The sequence below is a fragment of the Antedon bifida genome, chromosome 7 (assembly GCF_963402885.1).
Source record: "Antedon bifida chromosome 7, ecAntBifi1.1, whole genome shotgun sequence".
Taxonomy (NCBI): domain Eukaryota; kingdom Metazoa; phylum Echinodermata; class Crinoidea; order Comatulida; family Antedonidae; genus Antedon; species Antedon bifida.
The window spans coordinates 8092152-8110315 of NC_136232.1; the positions used below are offsets into that span (position 1 = coordinate 8092152).

The 18164-nt window shown below is 31.3% G+C and overlaps 2 protein-coding genes across 5 annotated transcripts; both read right to left on the reverse strand.

Moving 5' to 3' along the window:
* Nucleotides 1-227: 227 nt before the first annotated feature.
* Nucleotides 228-8025, reverse strand: LOC144849063 (guanine nucleotide-binding protein G(I)/G(S)/G(O) subunit gamma-10-like). Its single transcript, XM_078706034.1, has 3 exons — nt 7827-8025; nt 3661-3803; nt 228-1738 (listed from the first exon to the last, which is right to left on the reverse strand). Exons 1-2 carry the CDS (start codon nt 7916-7918, stop codon nt 3698-3700), a joined length of 198 nt encoding a protein of 65 aa, XP_078562160.1. The 5' UTR covers nt 7919-8025; the 3' UTR covers nt 228-1738; nt 3661-3697.
* Nucleotides 8026-8441: 416 nt separating this feature from the next.
* On the reverse strand, nt 8442-18131 carry LOC144849049 (cell cycle control protein 50A-like). 4 transcript variants are annotated; one of them, XR_013613946.1, is made up of 10 exons: nt 17940-18131; nt 17339-17472; nt 16901-17029; nt 16150-16351; nt 15701-15817; nt 14064-14270; nt 13600-13765; nt 13139-13194; nt 11288-11330; nt 8442-10307 (listed from the first exon to the last, which is right to left on the reverse strand). XR_013613946.1 is itself a non-coding variant. In XM_078706010.1 (9 exons), exons 1-8 carry the CDS (start codon nt 18058-18060, stop codon nt 11300-11302), a joined length of 1107 nt encoding a protein of 368 aa, XP_078562136.1. In that variant the 5' UTR covers nt 18061-18131; the 3' UTR covers nt 8442-10307; nt 11288-11299. The 4 variants fall into 4 exon arrangements, 3 of the variants coding, with proteins under 3 accessions (XP_078562136.1, XP_078562137.1, XP_078562135.1); XM_078706010.1 differs by lacking the exon at nt 13139-13194; XM_078706011.1 differs by lacking the exon at nt 11288-11330.
* Between the last annotated feature and the right edge of the window lie 33 nt (nt 18132-18164).

The following is an 18164-nucleotide window of genomic DNA, read 5'->3' on the forward strand; positions in this document are numbered from 1 at the left end:
TGGCCGTATTCACCAATCACACTTAAGTGAGATCATAACTCAATAAATATTTAAGTATTTCCCTTTAATTGTACAGTATTAACTTAGATTTTTTAAATGTTAAGGGTAAGTGTTTCACTTAGCCTAAGTTTGAATGGTGAATACAGTCACTGATTACTGCAGTAATGCAATTGGATTAATGGACAGCATCTCTAATTCAAACTAAACTGTGTATACATACTTTAAAAAAACTAAAACTATTACACATTGCACACAACTTAGCACAGCAAAATAAAAGTGAATATGTGTTTAAAAAATGACATTAAACATAAATCTGTTCAAATGGTAGTAAAGATAAATTATAAATAAATATCAAATTGGTGGTAGTCTATTGACACAAAACCACATCTTTGCACCCTGGTCACATATAATAATTTTATACAGTAATTTAAGTGTATTTAAAATATGTTTTAGTCACAAACAATAGAGATAAATGTATGAGTTATTTCTTCTAAATATTATTCATTATACAAATACAGTAATTAATTAAATTAAACAAAGTACATAACTTAATCGGTGGTGCGAAAATTAACAAATTTTAAAGATGTTAGATTTAATTTCAAACAATATATTAATCTGATTTTATTTTTAATATACAGAGGGTTCAAAAACGAGTGAAGATGAAACAACTTGTAAAAGCCAACACACAAAGAATCAAACTTTGCAGTCCAGGATAGGAAATACAACAGATAAATAGCTAACACGGTACGTATAGTGTGGTGTAAAGATACTTAGCACTTACCAAATTGATATCAAAGTACACTTAATGTTTGGACTATTTACAGTTAGTGGTGTTTGACCACAGTAGATCCCCTATTAAGTGGTGTCCCATAAATAGAGATTGGCTGTAGTGTTAAACATATATTTTCTCTTGTTTGTTACATAAGTGTCCCTTAATAGGGTGTGCCCCGGATAGGAGTGTCCCAAAGTAGGAGTTTTACTGTCTAAGGCTCTGTCTACACTATCAAACTTTATGTGACAAAAAATGTGATGTGCCCATATATGGACATATGTCAATATCACTACCATATTTAAGCATATAGATAGATAGTGTGGACAGAGCTTAACAAAAACTGTACAAGATCAAGACATTATGGACCAACTTTTATTTGCAACAAATACAGATACAGCACTATAGGGTAGTAATGTTCAAAAACAGTTCGACAGACTTTTATATCGCAGTCCATTTAAATCCTTAACAGCATTGATTAATATAATTAATAAACATGATATCACGTGTCAATGAAAGGTACAGCGTCAGGTTATTGCACGACTGTTTGATGATGACAGAAAAAAAATAAATAGTAAAAAATAAAACTGTAAAACATACAGTATCCTTTTATAACCACCATTAATATAATTGTGCAGAACAATTATTTTAACTTAAATAAATAATACTAAATAATAATACTTTAAAGATAGAGAATTATATATCATAAAAAGGTAAGATTTTCTTGAGTGTGTGTGTGTGGTATGCAATCATTTTGGTCAAATTTACAATAATTATATAAACTCCAAATTAATACACTAGTTGCATGGGACATCAACTTCTTTTTGTGTGTGGCTCTTGCTCATCATCAATTCTTGTTTACTGTGTTCTTATTGGTCGATAAATGCCGATGGTTGAACTGTACCACATAACAAAAAACACAAGACATATCTACAGTATCTTTACAGAAACACAAGACTCAAGGTCCATCTGAAATTTAAAAAAAAATAAATTATTAAAACCAAAACATTGAAATATTGAATAGTTTGTTGTGTATAGGCATATTTTCATGGATAGCTATAACTGAGTTTGTTCACTGGCCTTCTCAAAGGTGGGAACTCTTTCTCCCCAGGACAAACATACACTAGCTAAACAGATTTAAATTTGTAGAGAATCTTATACTAATTCCTTATGTTTTATTTCCATAATAATGCTCTGTCTACACTATCAAACTTTATGTGATGTACTGTACCCATATATGGATATATCAGTACCGTATTTGGGCATATCACTACCATATTTGGGCACATCACAGTATAATTAGTAGTAGGTATTGCATTACTTTTACTTTGTTAAACCAATTTATCCTACACAATTTATATATTCAAATACATAATATTACATTCTGCAATATGGTTTGATTGCATCCTTTGTGTTCAATATTCATTATTCATATATACTTTAGTTTACCAATTATTATGATATAATAATAATTATATTGCTTTTGTATGTCAACTGTGTATACATATTACTACTGTACCAATCTAATGAATGAATGTATGTGACAATGAATATCACGTTTTTATAATTTATGCACTACATAGTGTAGTACACAAATTCAATGAATACAAATACCTATATAATTTGTACAAAATTATTCCTTGTAGGTTCTAAATGTATTGTGCTGTATGTTTAAACCATTATCCATAGTCCATGTTTTTAAACTGTACACTTCAGGGAATATTTTCATTCACAACCTTTGCATAGCCATAATAGCTAATCAAAATATAAATTGTGTAGTAGCCAAGTCAACATTTTGATTAGCAATTTTTTATGTACCTACACTTATTAGTGAACCAATTTAATAAATTCCTGTACCATTTGATTTCCTTTGTATGATTTGAGAACAGTAGCCATGACAACAACATATCTAATTACACTTTATGTTAATGAGGGGGCATTGTTAAGTGATATAACTCTTACTGTATGTGTGTACTAATTATCATATCAACCACCTGCCCATAAATAAGCATCAAATTACATTAATTTTTCAAGCAACCAATCAATTATTTTTATAAAGTACTTTACAAACTTGAGTAAAAACAATACTCCCATTGTAATAAGGGTTTTATTTTTTTGGATATAATCCTACAGCTTTCCTCACCCAATAAAACAATATGGCATTGTAAAAACAACAGTGAACTAGGAAATCAAAGCGGGACAGAAAAAAGGATCTAGAGGGTAATTTTGTACACTATCAATAAATCATTAAATTACTGTAATTTGTGTACATATGTTAATTAATTATCAATAAATTATGCTGCTTGGCTACCACTCCAAGGGTCCTGGGTTCAAGTCCCGTCACATGTCAGGATTTTTTCTAAGGACCAAATTACTCCACTCCCAAAGACTTGTAATATGACTTTGTTTATGTAGAGCATCTTGTGTATATGTTTGTCTTGTAAACCTCTGAGGGTCCCTAATGATCAGCAATAGCTGGATGGATCACCCTCATTAAATATGGTTAAAAAAAAAAATATATATATAAAATTATCTTCCAATTATACAGGTAGTTAAGATTAAGCAGGTTGAAATAAAAAATATTAATTAATAAAAATTATAGGACTAAAGCTCTGTCTACACTATCAGACTTTATGTGACAAAAAAATGTGATGTACCAAAATATGGTATTGGTATGACATTATCATGTCCATATATGGGCACGTCACATTTTGTTGTCACATAAAGTTTGATAGTGTAGACAGAGCTTAGAGATCAAGCTTCAGCTAAAAATTATGGCGGTGATAGGCAATAGCATGGAATGAAATTATTAAAAATTGTTGATTTACATACAACTTTAGTGTATAATAAATCACATGCATAATGGTTTTGAATACGGAAGATAGCCTTACCTAAATAAATGATTGCACATATTTTATTTGACATAGCTTAAACAATGGTACATGATTTCTTCTCCTTAAATGGATTAGATACGACTGAAAAACCGTTAAGAAGGAAATCTTCACTGGCGTTCTGTTTCACGTACTGCAGTAAACTAAGAAGAAAACAAAGGAATTGTTATTTTATTAATTAATAAATTGATGGCATGTAAAAATACTTGTACATATTGATATTGTCCTGATCTGGACCAAATTGTAAATCATTTTAAAAAGTAATGATCAATGAAACAGTCAATGAATGCTATGAAACAATCAATGAATGCTATTAAACATTACAATGTCAAAAATGGTTTTTAAAAATAGCTAATTAAATAATGCTACACCACACACATTATATATAGGCTATCCCGGCTACACCAACAACACGTCGTAGACAGTTTTTTTTTCAAGTTTTATTAGGTCGGATATGTTGTTACATAATTTTCTGGTTCTTTTATACTATATTAGAATAGGGCCTGTCACGCCAAATGAGGTACCGCTGCCAAATGAGGTACCGCACTTAATTTGGCGTCTAAGGCGCCAAATTAGGTACTATTGCAAAATGAAGTTCTGAAGTTCTATTGTCATTTTTTAAAATACAGTTTATATAAAACAATCATATTTGAGCCAGTATTGAACTACAATATGTATTATGTGTTGTTACGCCTGTTATTAGATCACCATTACATTAAATTAAATATAAAGCAGAAAATAGTTATCCTTTTTTGATTTTCGTCGAATAGATCGAAGCGGAAGTGCTTCGGTCATGGTCCGCAAATTATATGATACGCCTTGTGTGCCAAAATCTTTTTACTGCTTTTTAGTTGTGCTGCAGTGCAGATTGTCTGTGATCAAGCAGAATCTGAGGATTTACCTGTGCTTGGGGGTCTGTCTATCAAGGTACAACAGTTCGACGAAGCCAATTTAATATTTTCATTTTTTTAAATATCTGTAGAATGCGTCGTCATTTATTCTGAAGCTAATACTGTAGGCCTATATACCGTAATCAGGCGGTATTAAGGCTAGTTCACGTACAGTAGAATTCACGTAGAATTATGTGGTGTTGTTGCTTGATTGTAAATTGCCCAGATTCTTCATTAGAAAAGAACTGATATTAAGGTTAATTCTGGAAATGATATTAAGGAGTCCTCACAAACTCATATAAGAGGTCCTCTTGTGAAATCAGGTTCCCGTCGAATTTATTTCAGCTAAGTAGCTAAATTATCATGGATTTCGTACCCACCATTCCATCGATAGCTTTTTTTCTCTCTTTTGTGGCGCAAACATATTATTTAACACATTTGTTAATTCCCAATGTCGTTACAATTCATCAGTAACATTTTTACATTTATCAATTCCGTATTACTTCCTATTTCATTAATGTTCATATTTTTCTATACACTTCATTATCATCTATATCTCGTTTTAAAATATTTTACACATAAAGAATTTGTGAGATTTTCATTTGTTTGTTTTCATTTTACAACCCGGATTATACAATGTAATTTATATACAAGATGAAACGAAATAAAATCAGATCAGTACCACCTGTAACTCGTATCACAGTGAATTCCTTTTCTGATAATCGTAGCAAATTAGAAATTATATTAGCATAATAGTATTTCTTAAATCTACCCATTTTTCTATACTTGTTTCTTTATTGTTATATGTTTCACCGTGATTCAATGTTATATAGCATATTGCTTTTAAATGAATTCCATAAAAATTTACCCACTGGCTTATTTAATGCTGATTTATTCTATAAATAGTGAAGGCTGCAAATGTGTAAATATAAGCCTAATCTACTATTCCATCGATATAGCTAATTAAATTACTGTATGTCAATAAATAATATATTAACTTGATTACAGTAGCATCCCACTCTCATCACCCCACAAAGTATAACAGTGCATGCATGTTCCACATTATGTACGACGTATAATTGATGGAACGAACAACCGAGATGAAAATAACGCATGCAATCTCCATTGCAAAATTAGGTTCCATTTAAGTATAAATTCTAATATTCCCGACTTCAAAATAATTAGTGTTATAACTAACTGTATTTAGCTTCCTAGAATTTCGTCCACCCCTCCAAACGTGTTTCCAACATCGTATCAAACAAGGTGGCCGACTTCATTGCAAAATTAGGTTCCATTGCATTATTGCGAATTTAAGGTTGTTCCCCGACTTCGAAGTAATACTTGCTTAGAATTTCGCTCAACGCCCCATTCCCATTCAAACTTTTTTCCCACATTGTAATATGATCTGAACAAACGACTTTATTGCAAAATTACGTTCAATTGTTTGCGAATTCACGTTGTGTTCCCAACCTTAAAATAACTCATGTATTTAGCTTGCTTAGAATTTCGCTCACCACATTCCCGTCCAAACATTTTCTCACATCGATATGAACAAATGAGATGACGACTTCATTTGCAAAATTAGGTTCAATTATTTGCGAATTCACGTGCTTTTTTCCAACCTCAAAATAAGTATCAGAATTAGTATTAGAATTTCGCTCAGCCCATATCTCATCAAAAGTTTTTTCCCACATCATATGAACAAGATGACACGACTTCATTGCACAATTATGATCCATTATTGCGAATTTATGTTCAAATGTTCCCGACATCAAGGTAAAAAGTACCAGCTGAATAAAATATCTAACATATTGCAAAATTAGTCTCTATTATTGGGAATGTTTCCGACATCAAAGATTGTTAAAACTTGATGAAAATGCCATTAGGATTGGTGAATTAATTAGTTAATTACCATTATTTATTTATTGTGATATGCATGTTCAACTGTTACCTTCTATTACGGTACGTGACATGAAAAGATTGATAACAAAAGAGAACAACGCAATATCTCAAAATTTGGTTTCATTATCTATTTATGTTCTAAATGTTTCCGACCTTATGAGTTATTGTTTTGATGAAACAATTTGATGAATTTCCCCTCGAAGTAGGCCTACCTGTAGCCTGCCATCCCTTATTTATTTATTATAGGTCACACACACACACACGTGTAACAAATGAAATGATGAAATTATAACAAATATCTAACTAACAATTTGCGACTTAGGTTCGCCATTTTTCCGAATTTATGTTTTAATGTTTCAGACATCAAAGTAAATATAGTGTTATACTGTAGGTATAATAGGTGAAATAAATGTGATCATGTAACTCATATTCTTAAAGAACTTATAAATAAAAAACATAAATAACATTATACATTTAAAAAAAACGGAATTGATTAAAAATGAAACTAAAAGGTTAGGAAACTGTATAGTTAAGCAATGTTAAACAAAAAAATATATACAATATAATCAATAGAATAACGGGATACATTCATATTCAACGAATAATCATTTTAATTTGAAAACATAAACATAGAAATTCATAAAAACGAACAAAATAGTAATGGGAATAATGTACCGACGAAAGGAACGTCAAATCAAAATATTACTAGGAAATAATGCAGAAATGGCGTCCCATAACTCAAACAATCAACGTTTTAGCGCTAAAGGCAAATTGTCCCAGACCATGTCCGCATAACATGCAGACGTGACTTCAGACACTTCCCTTTGGCGCTAAAACGAGTAGTCTTCTTTTCCAGCTGCTTAGAAAGGGGTCGGTAGGCTTCCCATCATGCATGTCGAGTTTTCTATATTTTTCGATGGCAGTACCTTTCGTTTTTTACACTAAAATCGTAAATTTTCGTCGTATGTTTCAGTTATAATGGTTTAATTTCATACAATGAATAAAGATTATTAGGTTAGAAATACTCAGGATAATAATTTTCAGTTTGTGTTTATTTGGAAATAAATAATATCAATATTTAATAACACGATTAGCTCGCCAGAAACGTGCTGCCAAATTAAGTGACCTAGCCTTGTGCGATACAGACCACGCGCACCTCATTTGGCAATGTCACTTCATTTGGCGTTACAGGGCCTAGTTCTTTTAGGCCTAGTGACATTACAACTCTAGCTATTTACGTTATAATTTAGCCAATGCTTTGATGCTGTGATCGATAATGAATGAAACCTTTGTTTTGGTTGACCTAGCCATCCATCAATCAAGCAAGCAGCTCTCTCTCTCTCATCCCATCATCTGAATGAAAATATTACTTACTCATTTGCAGCGTCTGAAACGTTTATTCGTTCAACTCTAGCTTCACGACGAAGCTGTTCTACTGTTCTTACTAATGCAGAATTTCCACTCATTTTTAGCTTTAATAATTTAGGCTAGGCTATGGGCGTTGCTGCAAGTTCTTCTTCACTTCTTTCTTCGCTTCGAAATAAATCCTCCCCAAAATGGCGAACTCCACCAGTTTTCCTCTTTAATTTTAATTAAAGTTGGGGGCGTCGTCGCGTCTCAAACGTATAGAAAATCTTTCCGAATTGTAGAGGGCGGACTAGGCGATTTTTTGTTTGTGAAAACATAGTCATCAATCATCAATAGAAGTGAAAAATTATCAATTATACTTAATTTAGTCCATACTTTAGTAATTTTTTCAAATACTTTTCTGGAAAATGTCAATTGATTTATTTCATTTAAAAATGTATTTATCTATATTTTAACCTCTTGTTTATTGTCATCTTTTATTTTAAAGTCTTTCTGGTTATAGTAAAAGTAATTAGTAATTTGTTTTATATTCATTATTTACATTATTTTGGTTACATTTATGGTTGTGTAAATAAGTCTGTAAACAGCATGAATAAAATCATACAACAAAGCATTTACATGTACATCTTGCCACATTTATTATACACTCTTTTTACTACATTTTTCTAAAATTGTGTCACATAGTGTGTAAGTTCCAAAGCACAAGAGCATGCAAGGAAGCCTACTTTTAAAATTATACTAGGCCTATTTTTGGATGATATTAAACTTAAATGTAATTGTGTATCTCATCAATGGATATTTAATGTTTAAAAAAAATTACAGTGTGTAAAGAAATTGTACACAGTATTATGGTGACATTCGGTGAATGAAATGAAATCAGTAACAGAAACACTTAAAAATCAACTGAGATGGTTATTCAATATTTGTCATGATTAAAAAAAAATCACTTTATTTTTACAATTGAACAGCTTAAGATTGCATATTAATATTAGGTTATAGTCTAGCTCCACCATGTGAAAGTTTACTTTAAAATGTAATGCTTACAAATGAATGGAACCATTGTTGTTAAAAAGTATATCAAAAGTAAACACATTTTACATTAAAGATGTCAAATAGGGGCATGGTGTATCTATAATCTACAAAAATCTATGAGACAACATCTAAAATTACATTTAAAATAAATTATATACTGTATTTACAAGATCATGTAAAACATTATGATAACATGGGGTTTGGATACTTCATTGGCTTCCAAACGCCTTTTAAAATGTATACTACTCAAATCTACCAAAACCATATTCCGTGAAAACAAGCAACTAAACAAATGTTGACCAGCCCAATGGGTTGAGAGACTCATTTTTGGAGAAACGCTTTAATTATGTGCTATGGTACTGTATGTTAACATCTGATATGAATATAAATACAGCGATGAGTAAATTCCTCTTGGAGTTGAATATGGTACTATGCTAAAAGCAGTGTGTGCTAAAATCTAATAAGAATATAAACAATACACTACTGGGTAAATTCTCTATCTAATGGAGTTAAATAAGCCAGGTACTGGCAGGTCAGGTCATCAAAATAAAGTCTCATATAACTTAAGCAATTATGTATTAAAACTGTTCAAAGATTTCTTGCAATAGCCAGCACAACCATTAATACATTCAAATTAACATAATCTTTTACAGTACTACTCTACAGGAGGTTTAATATTCATATATGCATATTAATTAATCTTATATACAATATTTAGTTATATAATTTATACAACAAAAAATACAAATAGATATTATTCAAAATAATTACATCCAATTTTACGTTTTTATATACAGTATATGCATAATATCATATCACTGTATAATATACAGCAGTTGTATCAGCATCTTAGAACAATTTTCAATTATATATCCTCCAAAATGACTAAAAGAATAAATAAAAAAGTGGAAAATAATATTCTTTTATAACTTAAGTTGTAAGAGGTTTAGTTTAGATGATTGGATAATATGTAGTCGTTATTTTAGGTAGAGTATTCAGGGATCATAGCAGGCAGTTGTGATAGGGTGGTGTTTTGTAGACATTCTGATAGACTATCGATACAGGTGAATCTGGTTTACATCAATGCACTGTCAAGTTTAGTAAACTTTGTATTAAGAGTTTGTAGCAGGAAGTCGTGATGGAGTGTTTTTGTAGAGATGCTATTGAATCTTGTGTACATCAATACACTGCCAAGTTTAGACAGTAAACTAGGGAATTCAGGGGTCGTAGCAGACAGTCATGATGGGTGTTTTTGTAGAGATTCTCATAGGCTATCAATACAGATGTATACATCATGCACAGCCAAGTTTAAACAGTAAACTTTGTATTCTACGTGTACTGCACTTTCAACATATTATTCACTGTTTTTGTGTATCTATAGATGATGCTGTTCATCCAATAATATACTTGATAGGTTGTTAGTTGTCAAACTCTGGTGTCGATAAATCCAGTCCCCTAAAGAAAAATTACATCAATAATGTATTACTATTTGTGAGATCTGAATTTATGAGAAACTGTAAATATGAGAAAATCTGTGAGAATGAAAAGTATGACTCGAACCAACTTGAATTTAAACAATGATTTAGCGTGAATAAGCTAGTAGTCATTATTTTCTTCTTCCTAAACATATCAGAACAATTAATGAATAACAATACTATAGCTTGGTTACTTTGTTTTTTACATACTGTATGAAAATGTTTTTAAATTGTGACCACATTGATAGTATGATATTTTACTCTAGATAAAAATATCTTAATAGCTTCTTACCTTCGAAGGATATTTTTTAAATATCCTGTATTATTACATTAGTATGGTTTTTTTAGAAACAGCCATGGATGCAGTGGAATAATGGCTATGAGTGCTCACTGGCTAAAGCCAGAAACCCCTAGAGCTTAGTAAGGGGCCCAGATGAACAGCCCTAATACAACTACCCAGTATTGGAGGGCCCATTAGGAGTGCTATGCTACACCAAGGGCCGCATTACGTCACTGTATGAATTATTGTTGTGACACAATTTGGTGACAAGATGGATTCCTATACACAATACCCTGTACATTAATGTGTATATTGAAATGGTTCTCAGATAATTGACAATCACACAAGGTACAAAAACAGTTGATGAATAAATGACAGAAAAACTTCCAAGCCCAGTTCACACATTATGGTAAAACTATAACTGCATGAAAATATCCAAGTACGAACGATGGTCAAATCGTCCGATGATATTAATTTTACCATTTTTCAAGTTCAGTGCAAACAAGGCTTATGACTAGTGTCCAAATAGACCTGCCTATTCTCACTTGACCATCATGGTTGGATCGCATCCTGGAGTAAATGTTAAATCACATATGATTCTCACAAATGAAATGCGCACAATCATGTTAATGAAACCTCACCCAGAAAAACATGTTGCATGTTTTATAAAATTGACTCACCATATAAGTTGTTTAAGTTTCAATAGGTTCATGGAAATCATACCTGCATCAAAACAGTCATTAATGTTTAAATTCTAATTATAGAAATAACATTGCATTAAAGGTCTTAAGCCACTGCTGCCCTTATTCTGAGAAGGCCATTTATAATTGCTTACTTTTAGACCATTGCAGTATGCAGTAATAATTAAAACAATTGGCTTTAGCAGGGAAGAGGCACGGTTTCAGGTCCGGCGCCAGCAAATCTAATCCAACGACAATGTTCCGTTTTCACACGCGGCAACATTGATGTTGGTTATAATTATTTGCCGGCGCCAAACTGGAACATGTGTGAAAGACCCTTTAGATTGTAAAATGTATTTATTTTTAGCCTCTTTGAATCACACTCTACCAATTGGTTAAAATCATAAGAAACATCTTAAATTAAACATGCATTGTTTTGCTTATTTAGAAACTTGTTATTCTCCAAACTAAGCCCCATTACATACAATTGGTAAAGTTATTTTTGAAGCAGATTTGTATAAAAGTGAAGGTAAAAAAGACATCAATGATTTGTGCATATTGTTAATCATGCAGGTATTGAAACTAATTTAAGCTTGCTTGTAAGGTAATATATTATCTAATTTGTATACGTTTGGTATATCTGTATAAGAATTGCCCAAGGAAATTCAAATTTCCAGTTTATGGACAAATAAATCTAGAATCTAGAATGGATCAAAAGCAGTTGAAATATTTAAACTTCAGGGGCCTAGCAAATACAAACCAGTTGAAATACAGTATTTAAAATCCATGGACCTTGATATTAAATGCTAACTACGGTAATTTAAAATCAGAAAAAGAAGAACAGCAAAATGATTATTATAGACAAGACAACGCTTGCTACAGTAAGCCAAGAAAGATGATGCCTTATGCCCCAATCAGCATTACAATTTTGTCAGGATCCGACCAATAGACACAAGAAAAGAAGCAGAAAAAAACTCATTAACTCAACTTTTTACAGTATCCATAGAATGGACTCATCAAATAAATGTAGTGTATTTGCACAGGTTCAGTTATAAAGCATATTAGCAACAGATCTTGATGAGAGCTCTTGCATGGTAATCAATGAAATAACTTATGTATGCATTTAGCAAAATATGTATTAGGATTCTATGTTAAAGTAGAAATGAGAAAGTCAAAAGAAAGTATACGCAATCAAAGTTGATGCGACAAAAAAATGTGATGTGCCCATATATGGACATGATGATGTCATATCACTACCATAGTTGGTCACATCACACTTTTTTGTCAAACTAGTTTGATAGTGTAGACAGAGCTTAAGTCACCCTCTTGTAGATTATCTCATCCTTTTTACACATTTTATTTCTAGATTATCGCTACAATCCTTCTTTCTATTTCTATGATAATATGAATATCAAGTATTTTACTAGAAATTGCAAAATAACACAAGCAAGGGCTGCATTTCCCATACAATAGGAGCATCTACTTAAAGCTCTGTGTACACTCTCAAACTTTATGTGACAAAAAAGTGTGATGTGCCCAAATATGGTAGTGATATGTTTAAATATGGTACGGATATGACATCATCATGTCCATATATGGACACATCAAATTTATTTGTCACATAAACTTTGATAGTGTAGACAGAGCTTAAGCTTTATTTGAGAAGGTACGATATTTAGGAGTTTTGAGTGTTACTCATTACTCTTACATTATGTTTAATAGGCCAACTATGACGTATATATTAAACATCAAATTAGCGTATCATGCAAAAGTACTTTATTAAATCTAAATCTTAGTCTTTGGTTTGTAGAATATATACTGAGAGAAATTAGTATATAATTTATAAGTTACCTTTATTATTATCACCAACCTTACTCTTGTACTATATTTAAATAGCTGATGATGGACTGTAAACATCAAATTGGTAATAATAATCACATTCATTGGATATAGAAAACAGTGAGTTATAGGGGTGTTTCCATTAAAATAGGGGTGTCTCCTGTCCAAAAGGAGATTTTCTGCTCATAAATAGACTTACCCCTTGTCTACACTATCAAACGTTATGTGAAAAAAAAATTGATGTGCCCATATGGACATGATGATGTCATATCACTACCATATTTGGGCATATCACTACCATAAACTTTTTGATAGTGTAGACAGAGCTTAAGAAAGCATGAGTTTAGTTCTCATCTAATTACACTAGCAGCTTTTAGTAGCTGTTGGATGTAAAACATAAAACCCATGAGACAAGCAAAACTATTTTTTTACTAGAATTAAATTAAAAAACAGAAATTCAGATTCAAACAAACCTCTTTCCATGCTTGATGTGAATAAGCAGAAACAAAGCGCCAAATGCCACGCACAACGACCCTGTCACAATGTATGCGATACCGAGAAAGCTGTTTTTGCCTCCGAGCCAAGACGTCGTTGTCAACACGAAGCTCTTCTTTCCTTCAAATTTATTGACTAGGTATCCTACGTTAATAAGTTAAGTTAGAAATGTAATTCAAATGTGTGAAATGTTTAATTGTACAACTCTTGTTTTCACTATGCACCACGTGAATTGAGCATAATAATTATTCTACGTATGCTCATTATCATTCTGAGCATGTGCAGAATGATTTTAAACTCAATGGCTTTATAGTCTAGAGAAAAAACAAACTAGAGGAAATTCAACGTTTGTTTTTGGTCAACATTTTACAGCTACCACATTCTGCCATTTTAGCTAGCAGAAAGTAATTGTAATTTTACATTTATAAACAGTAAAGGATACGGTAGTTGACAGTGAGGGTGTACATTCCCTTCGGAAGCTGCTTGTCAAAGAAGGTTTCGCCTACATGGCTGACACGCCCATTTAGTTTGCGAAATGTTGGTAATGCCGCCGTTCTCATCCATACTATAAAGTCTTCATTTTGCAGTTGGTTTGGAATGTCCGAGATATTTGTAGACCAATTTGGTGGCTGAACAGTGTCCTCAAAACCTAAAACAAAATTAATAATACCGATATTACTTTTTTTTATTTTACTTGCATATTATTCACACTACCTCAAAGATTGTTTAGATCTTGAATAGAGAAAAACTACTACTAATAATAATCATAACCAAACATTTAATATAGCGGCAATTAAAAAAAAAAGATGATGAAATGCACATTGTATCCTGAAATTTGCTAAAAAAAATGATTCAGTTTAGTTTTATTCAAATAGTAAAATAAACTAGTATTGAAAATTACATCCTCTTTAGTTGGACAAAATAAATTAAATTTTTTATTGAAAGAAGAAATCTTTTTTTGATATTAATTTTTTTCAAAGATGATTCAAATTCATTTTTTAATGATTTAATGAAAGTGAAATTTAATACAGAAGAGAAATAAAAGCTTATTAAAATTTGATGAGAAACTAGACAAAGACTACAGTATAACTATACGACCATTATAACATTGGACTTTGAGTTGCCCAACATAAATAATAAGACTAAGTAAACAAGAGTTATGACATATTTCTGGCCAAACCCAATTAAACAAACTATTCCACAAAACTGCACCCAACTGTGAAGTCAAAGGACACTGTGCACTCAACCATGAAATAAAAGTATCGACAGGACCTCTAAACATGGTCCAGCTCTAAACTCTTCTCACAACTCTGTTAACATTTTTATGTTCCCATATTTGAACTGATCATGGCCATGGATTAACAAATGCTCATCCAATACACACCAAAACTAGAATACTAGACTAATAGGCAATGTTGTGTTTTTACTCATTTGTTGTTTACGCATCACATGATCCACACAAAACCACAATTTTGATTGGAACATGAACATTTTAACAATATGTTTTATTATGTAATCTTATTTTCTAAAAGAGCAAAAAAAAAAACCACCTTTTTATCCACATAAATTGAAACGGGAACAAAACAAAATAATCTATAACACTATATAATGGGGTATTAGATTCCTTAAAAATAAAATACCTTTTCCATTAATTGTGGTAGGTATTGTACGAAGAAATTAATTTGTATCTAACCATGCTTTAAGTTATTGATTTGTATTGATCCAATTTAAATATTGACAACAGCGTTGCTAGTCAATGGTAATGACTTGTATAAAATCAATAAATACTGTATAATGTCAATAGAATAACTGTATTATGGATGCGCACTTACAATATATACCTACATCTTTATTCTTTTTTTTTATTTCTTTATTTTAAAATACCACAACTAATTTAAAAATAAATTTAAACCAATAAAGTTAATCTTAGCTATTTTAAATGAAAAACGTCTGAACAAAAAAAAATGTGTGTAGAATGGTATTTATTTACGGAGTATCGTAAAATAATAATACACCTTGGGTAATTCAGACAACAAAACAAAAAATGCTGAGGAAACAAATAATAATAATTTGTCTTACTTTCTGGGTTGTTAAACTTTGTATCTACGTCACTCGGCCATGCCAAACCATTTTTGTTAATTGCCACACTGATGTTACTTTGTCCATCCTGATTGTGAAAAGTCAACTCAAATGTATCTAAACAAATATAAACAATTATCATCATCACAGTTTACTGAAAACTGGAATCTCAAAAAAATATTGGAATTTTTCCATTTTTTTATCTATTTTTTATTTATTACTTATTATTTATTAATGAGGGTGGCCTATCCAGTTCCAGTGAAGGAATGATCATTAAGGGCCCTCGAAAAAAAAACATACAAAAATACAAACATATAAATTATTTTTTCAAAAGGTATGCATAATAAGATATACAAAAGAGATAATTAATTAAAAGAGGCAGTAGCTGAGAAATAATTACAGTTTAAATACATAATCATGTTTTTAAAAAAATCGAAAAATGTAAATACCATTGAAAAGGCTGTTGGCAATGGCGCCACAAGGCAAAATAGCCATCGATACATTGTCCACATCGGCATATTGATACGGTGCACATTCTTTAGATGGTTCGTTTACGCTTTGACCTAGCAGCTGAAGGTCATCTCGTGAGTTTACATATCGTCGGTGATTCTGGTAGTAATTTTCAAGTCGATAGTATATGTATACTTGTTTCTAAAAAAAAGAAAAATAGGATACATTCAAACTTCCTTGCAAATCTGAAAAATTAAAAAGCAACTCTAACTATATTTTTTTACTTATGCCTCAAAACATTTTATTTCGGTATAAAAAGACATTAAAATAGTGCAGGGAAATGAATTTCTATATTGAACATTATCTCTCCCTATACATACTGTACCTTTCATTTGGGACACCCCTATTGGTAAAACAAAGGAAGAGTAAAATTACACTCTTTTCTGGTGAAACAAACTACAGTAGGGAAGATTATGTTTTAACACTATGGCCAAAGTTTATTCTGAGAAAAAATATTATTGTAAAAATACCTAGTAATTATTGTCAATCAGCTACAATTGTCAATCTTACAGTTTAAATTTTATATGTAAATCCATAATTTAAACTTTATGCCTAGTCTAGACTATCAAACAAAAAAGTGTGATGTGCCCAAACATGGTAGTGATATGACATCAGTATGAGAGGGGCACATCACATTTTTTTGTTACATAAAGTTTGATAGTGTGTAGACAGAGCTTTACAGTACAGTACCTCATAATCTTCCGTCAAATTAAACGGTATTTTACATATGCATGTACCGGTTGCGTTATTAAAGTAATTGATACATGACACATCATTGTCTTGTTTACATGTGGTGTAATCGAGTATCGTCTCTTTTACCTGAAAAATACAGAGAAAAAAAACATTTGAAATTCATTCATTTATTTGATTATTTCAAAAATGAAAAGCAATAAAATTAAAAAAATTATATCATTTACACGTTAGGCTTGCCCATGATGTCTGAAAAAGGTTTAAAGAACTAATAAATATATAATTAATAATATGTTTGATTTAAGATTTTTTTAATGAAATTCTGAACGTTATTCAACAGTCTGAAAAGGGTTTAAGAACTACTGTAAACAACTATATTATGTTTGCTTTAAGATGAAAAACTGTATAGTTTTATAAGAATAAATTCTGAAAACTTACGTTATTTGATGTAACAAGAAATCCAACACCAAGAGGTATGAAAACGATTCCCACAATGAAGAAGGCTGGTAGAACAGTACCTGCTGTTAAAATTGGTTGCCATGCTGGTAAACGTTGCTGTTTAAAAGCAGTATCTATACAAATTGTAAAACATAATATGTCACCTCAGCAGAGGTGTAAAATCATACAAAAATAAGGAGCTGATAATAAAAAAGAAGTGGGATATTTCAAATTTGAGAAATGTCGATGCTAATAATATAGAAATATGCAATTCAAGTTTAATATTTTTTAATAATTAAATAATTTTAAAAACATAAATTCAATTTCAACTTCTTCCTGCATTCTGTTTTGTAAGGATCATCATTAAATATATTTTCTATATTATATTTCCAGTTAGCTAGCTAGCTAGAGGTTACTACAGCCAAACTAATAGTACTATTTAACTATGGGCCGGCTGGATCGGCCCTTCACCGCTTAGGCTTAGCTAAGTATAACCTGGTGGATGGGCGCGCCTAACTCAGCCGAGCGAGGCCTCTCTCTAGAGCAGTGTTAGGAGGCCTAGGCCTAGGCTAGCCAAAATATCAAGAAAATGTAGGCCTACCTCCCGGCTTTTTACTCTTTATTTCGTCATCCTCAACAGCTGGATGAGAGGTTGAATTGGGAGTTGGAGATTGCGTCGTTTCCATATTTTCGGTTCTGTCTTCCACAGAATTTCCTGCCATGTTATAAAATAATTTTTAATAATTTTTTTTAGTTTCCACTATCCACCGATGATCGATATACGGCGCGATCACGTCGATCAAAAACAACTTCGTGACCTTCCTCC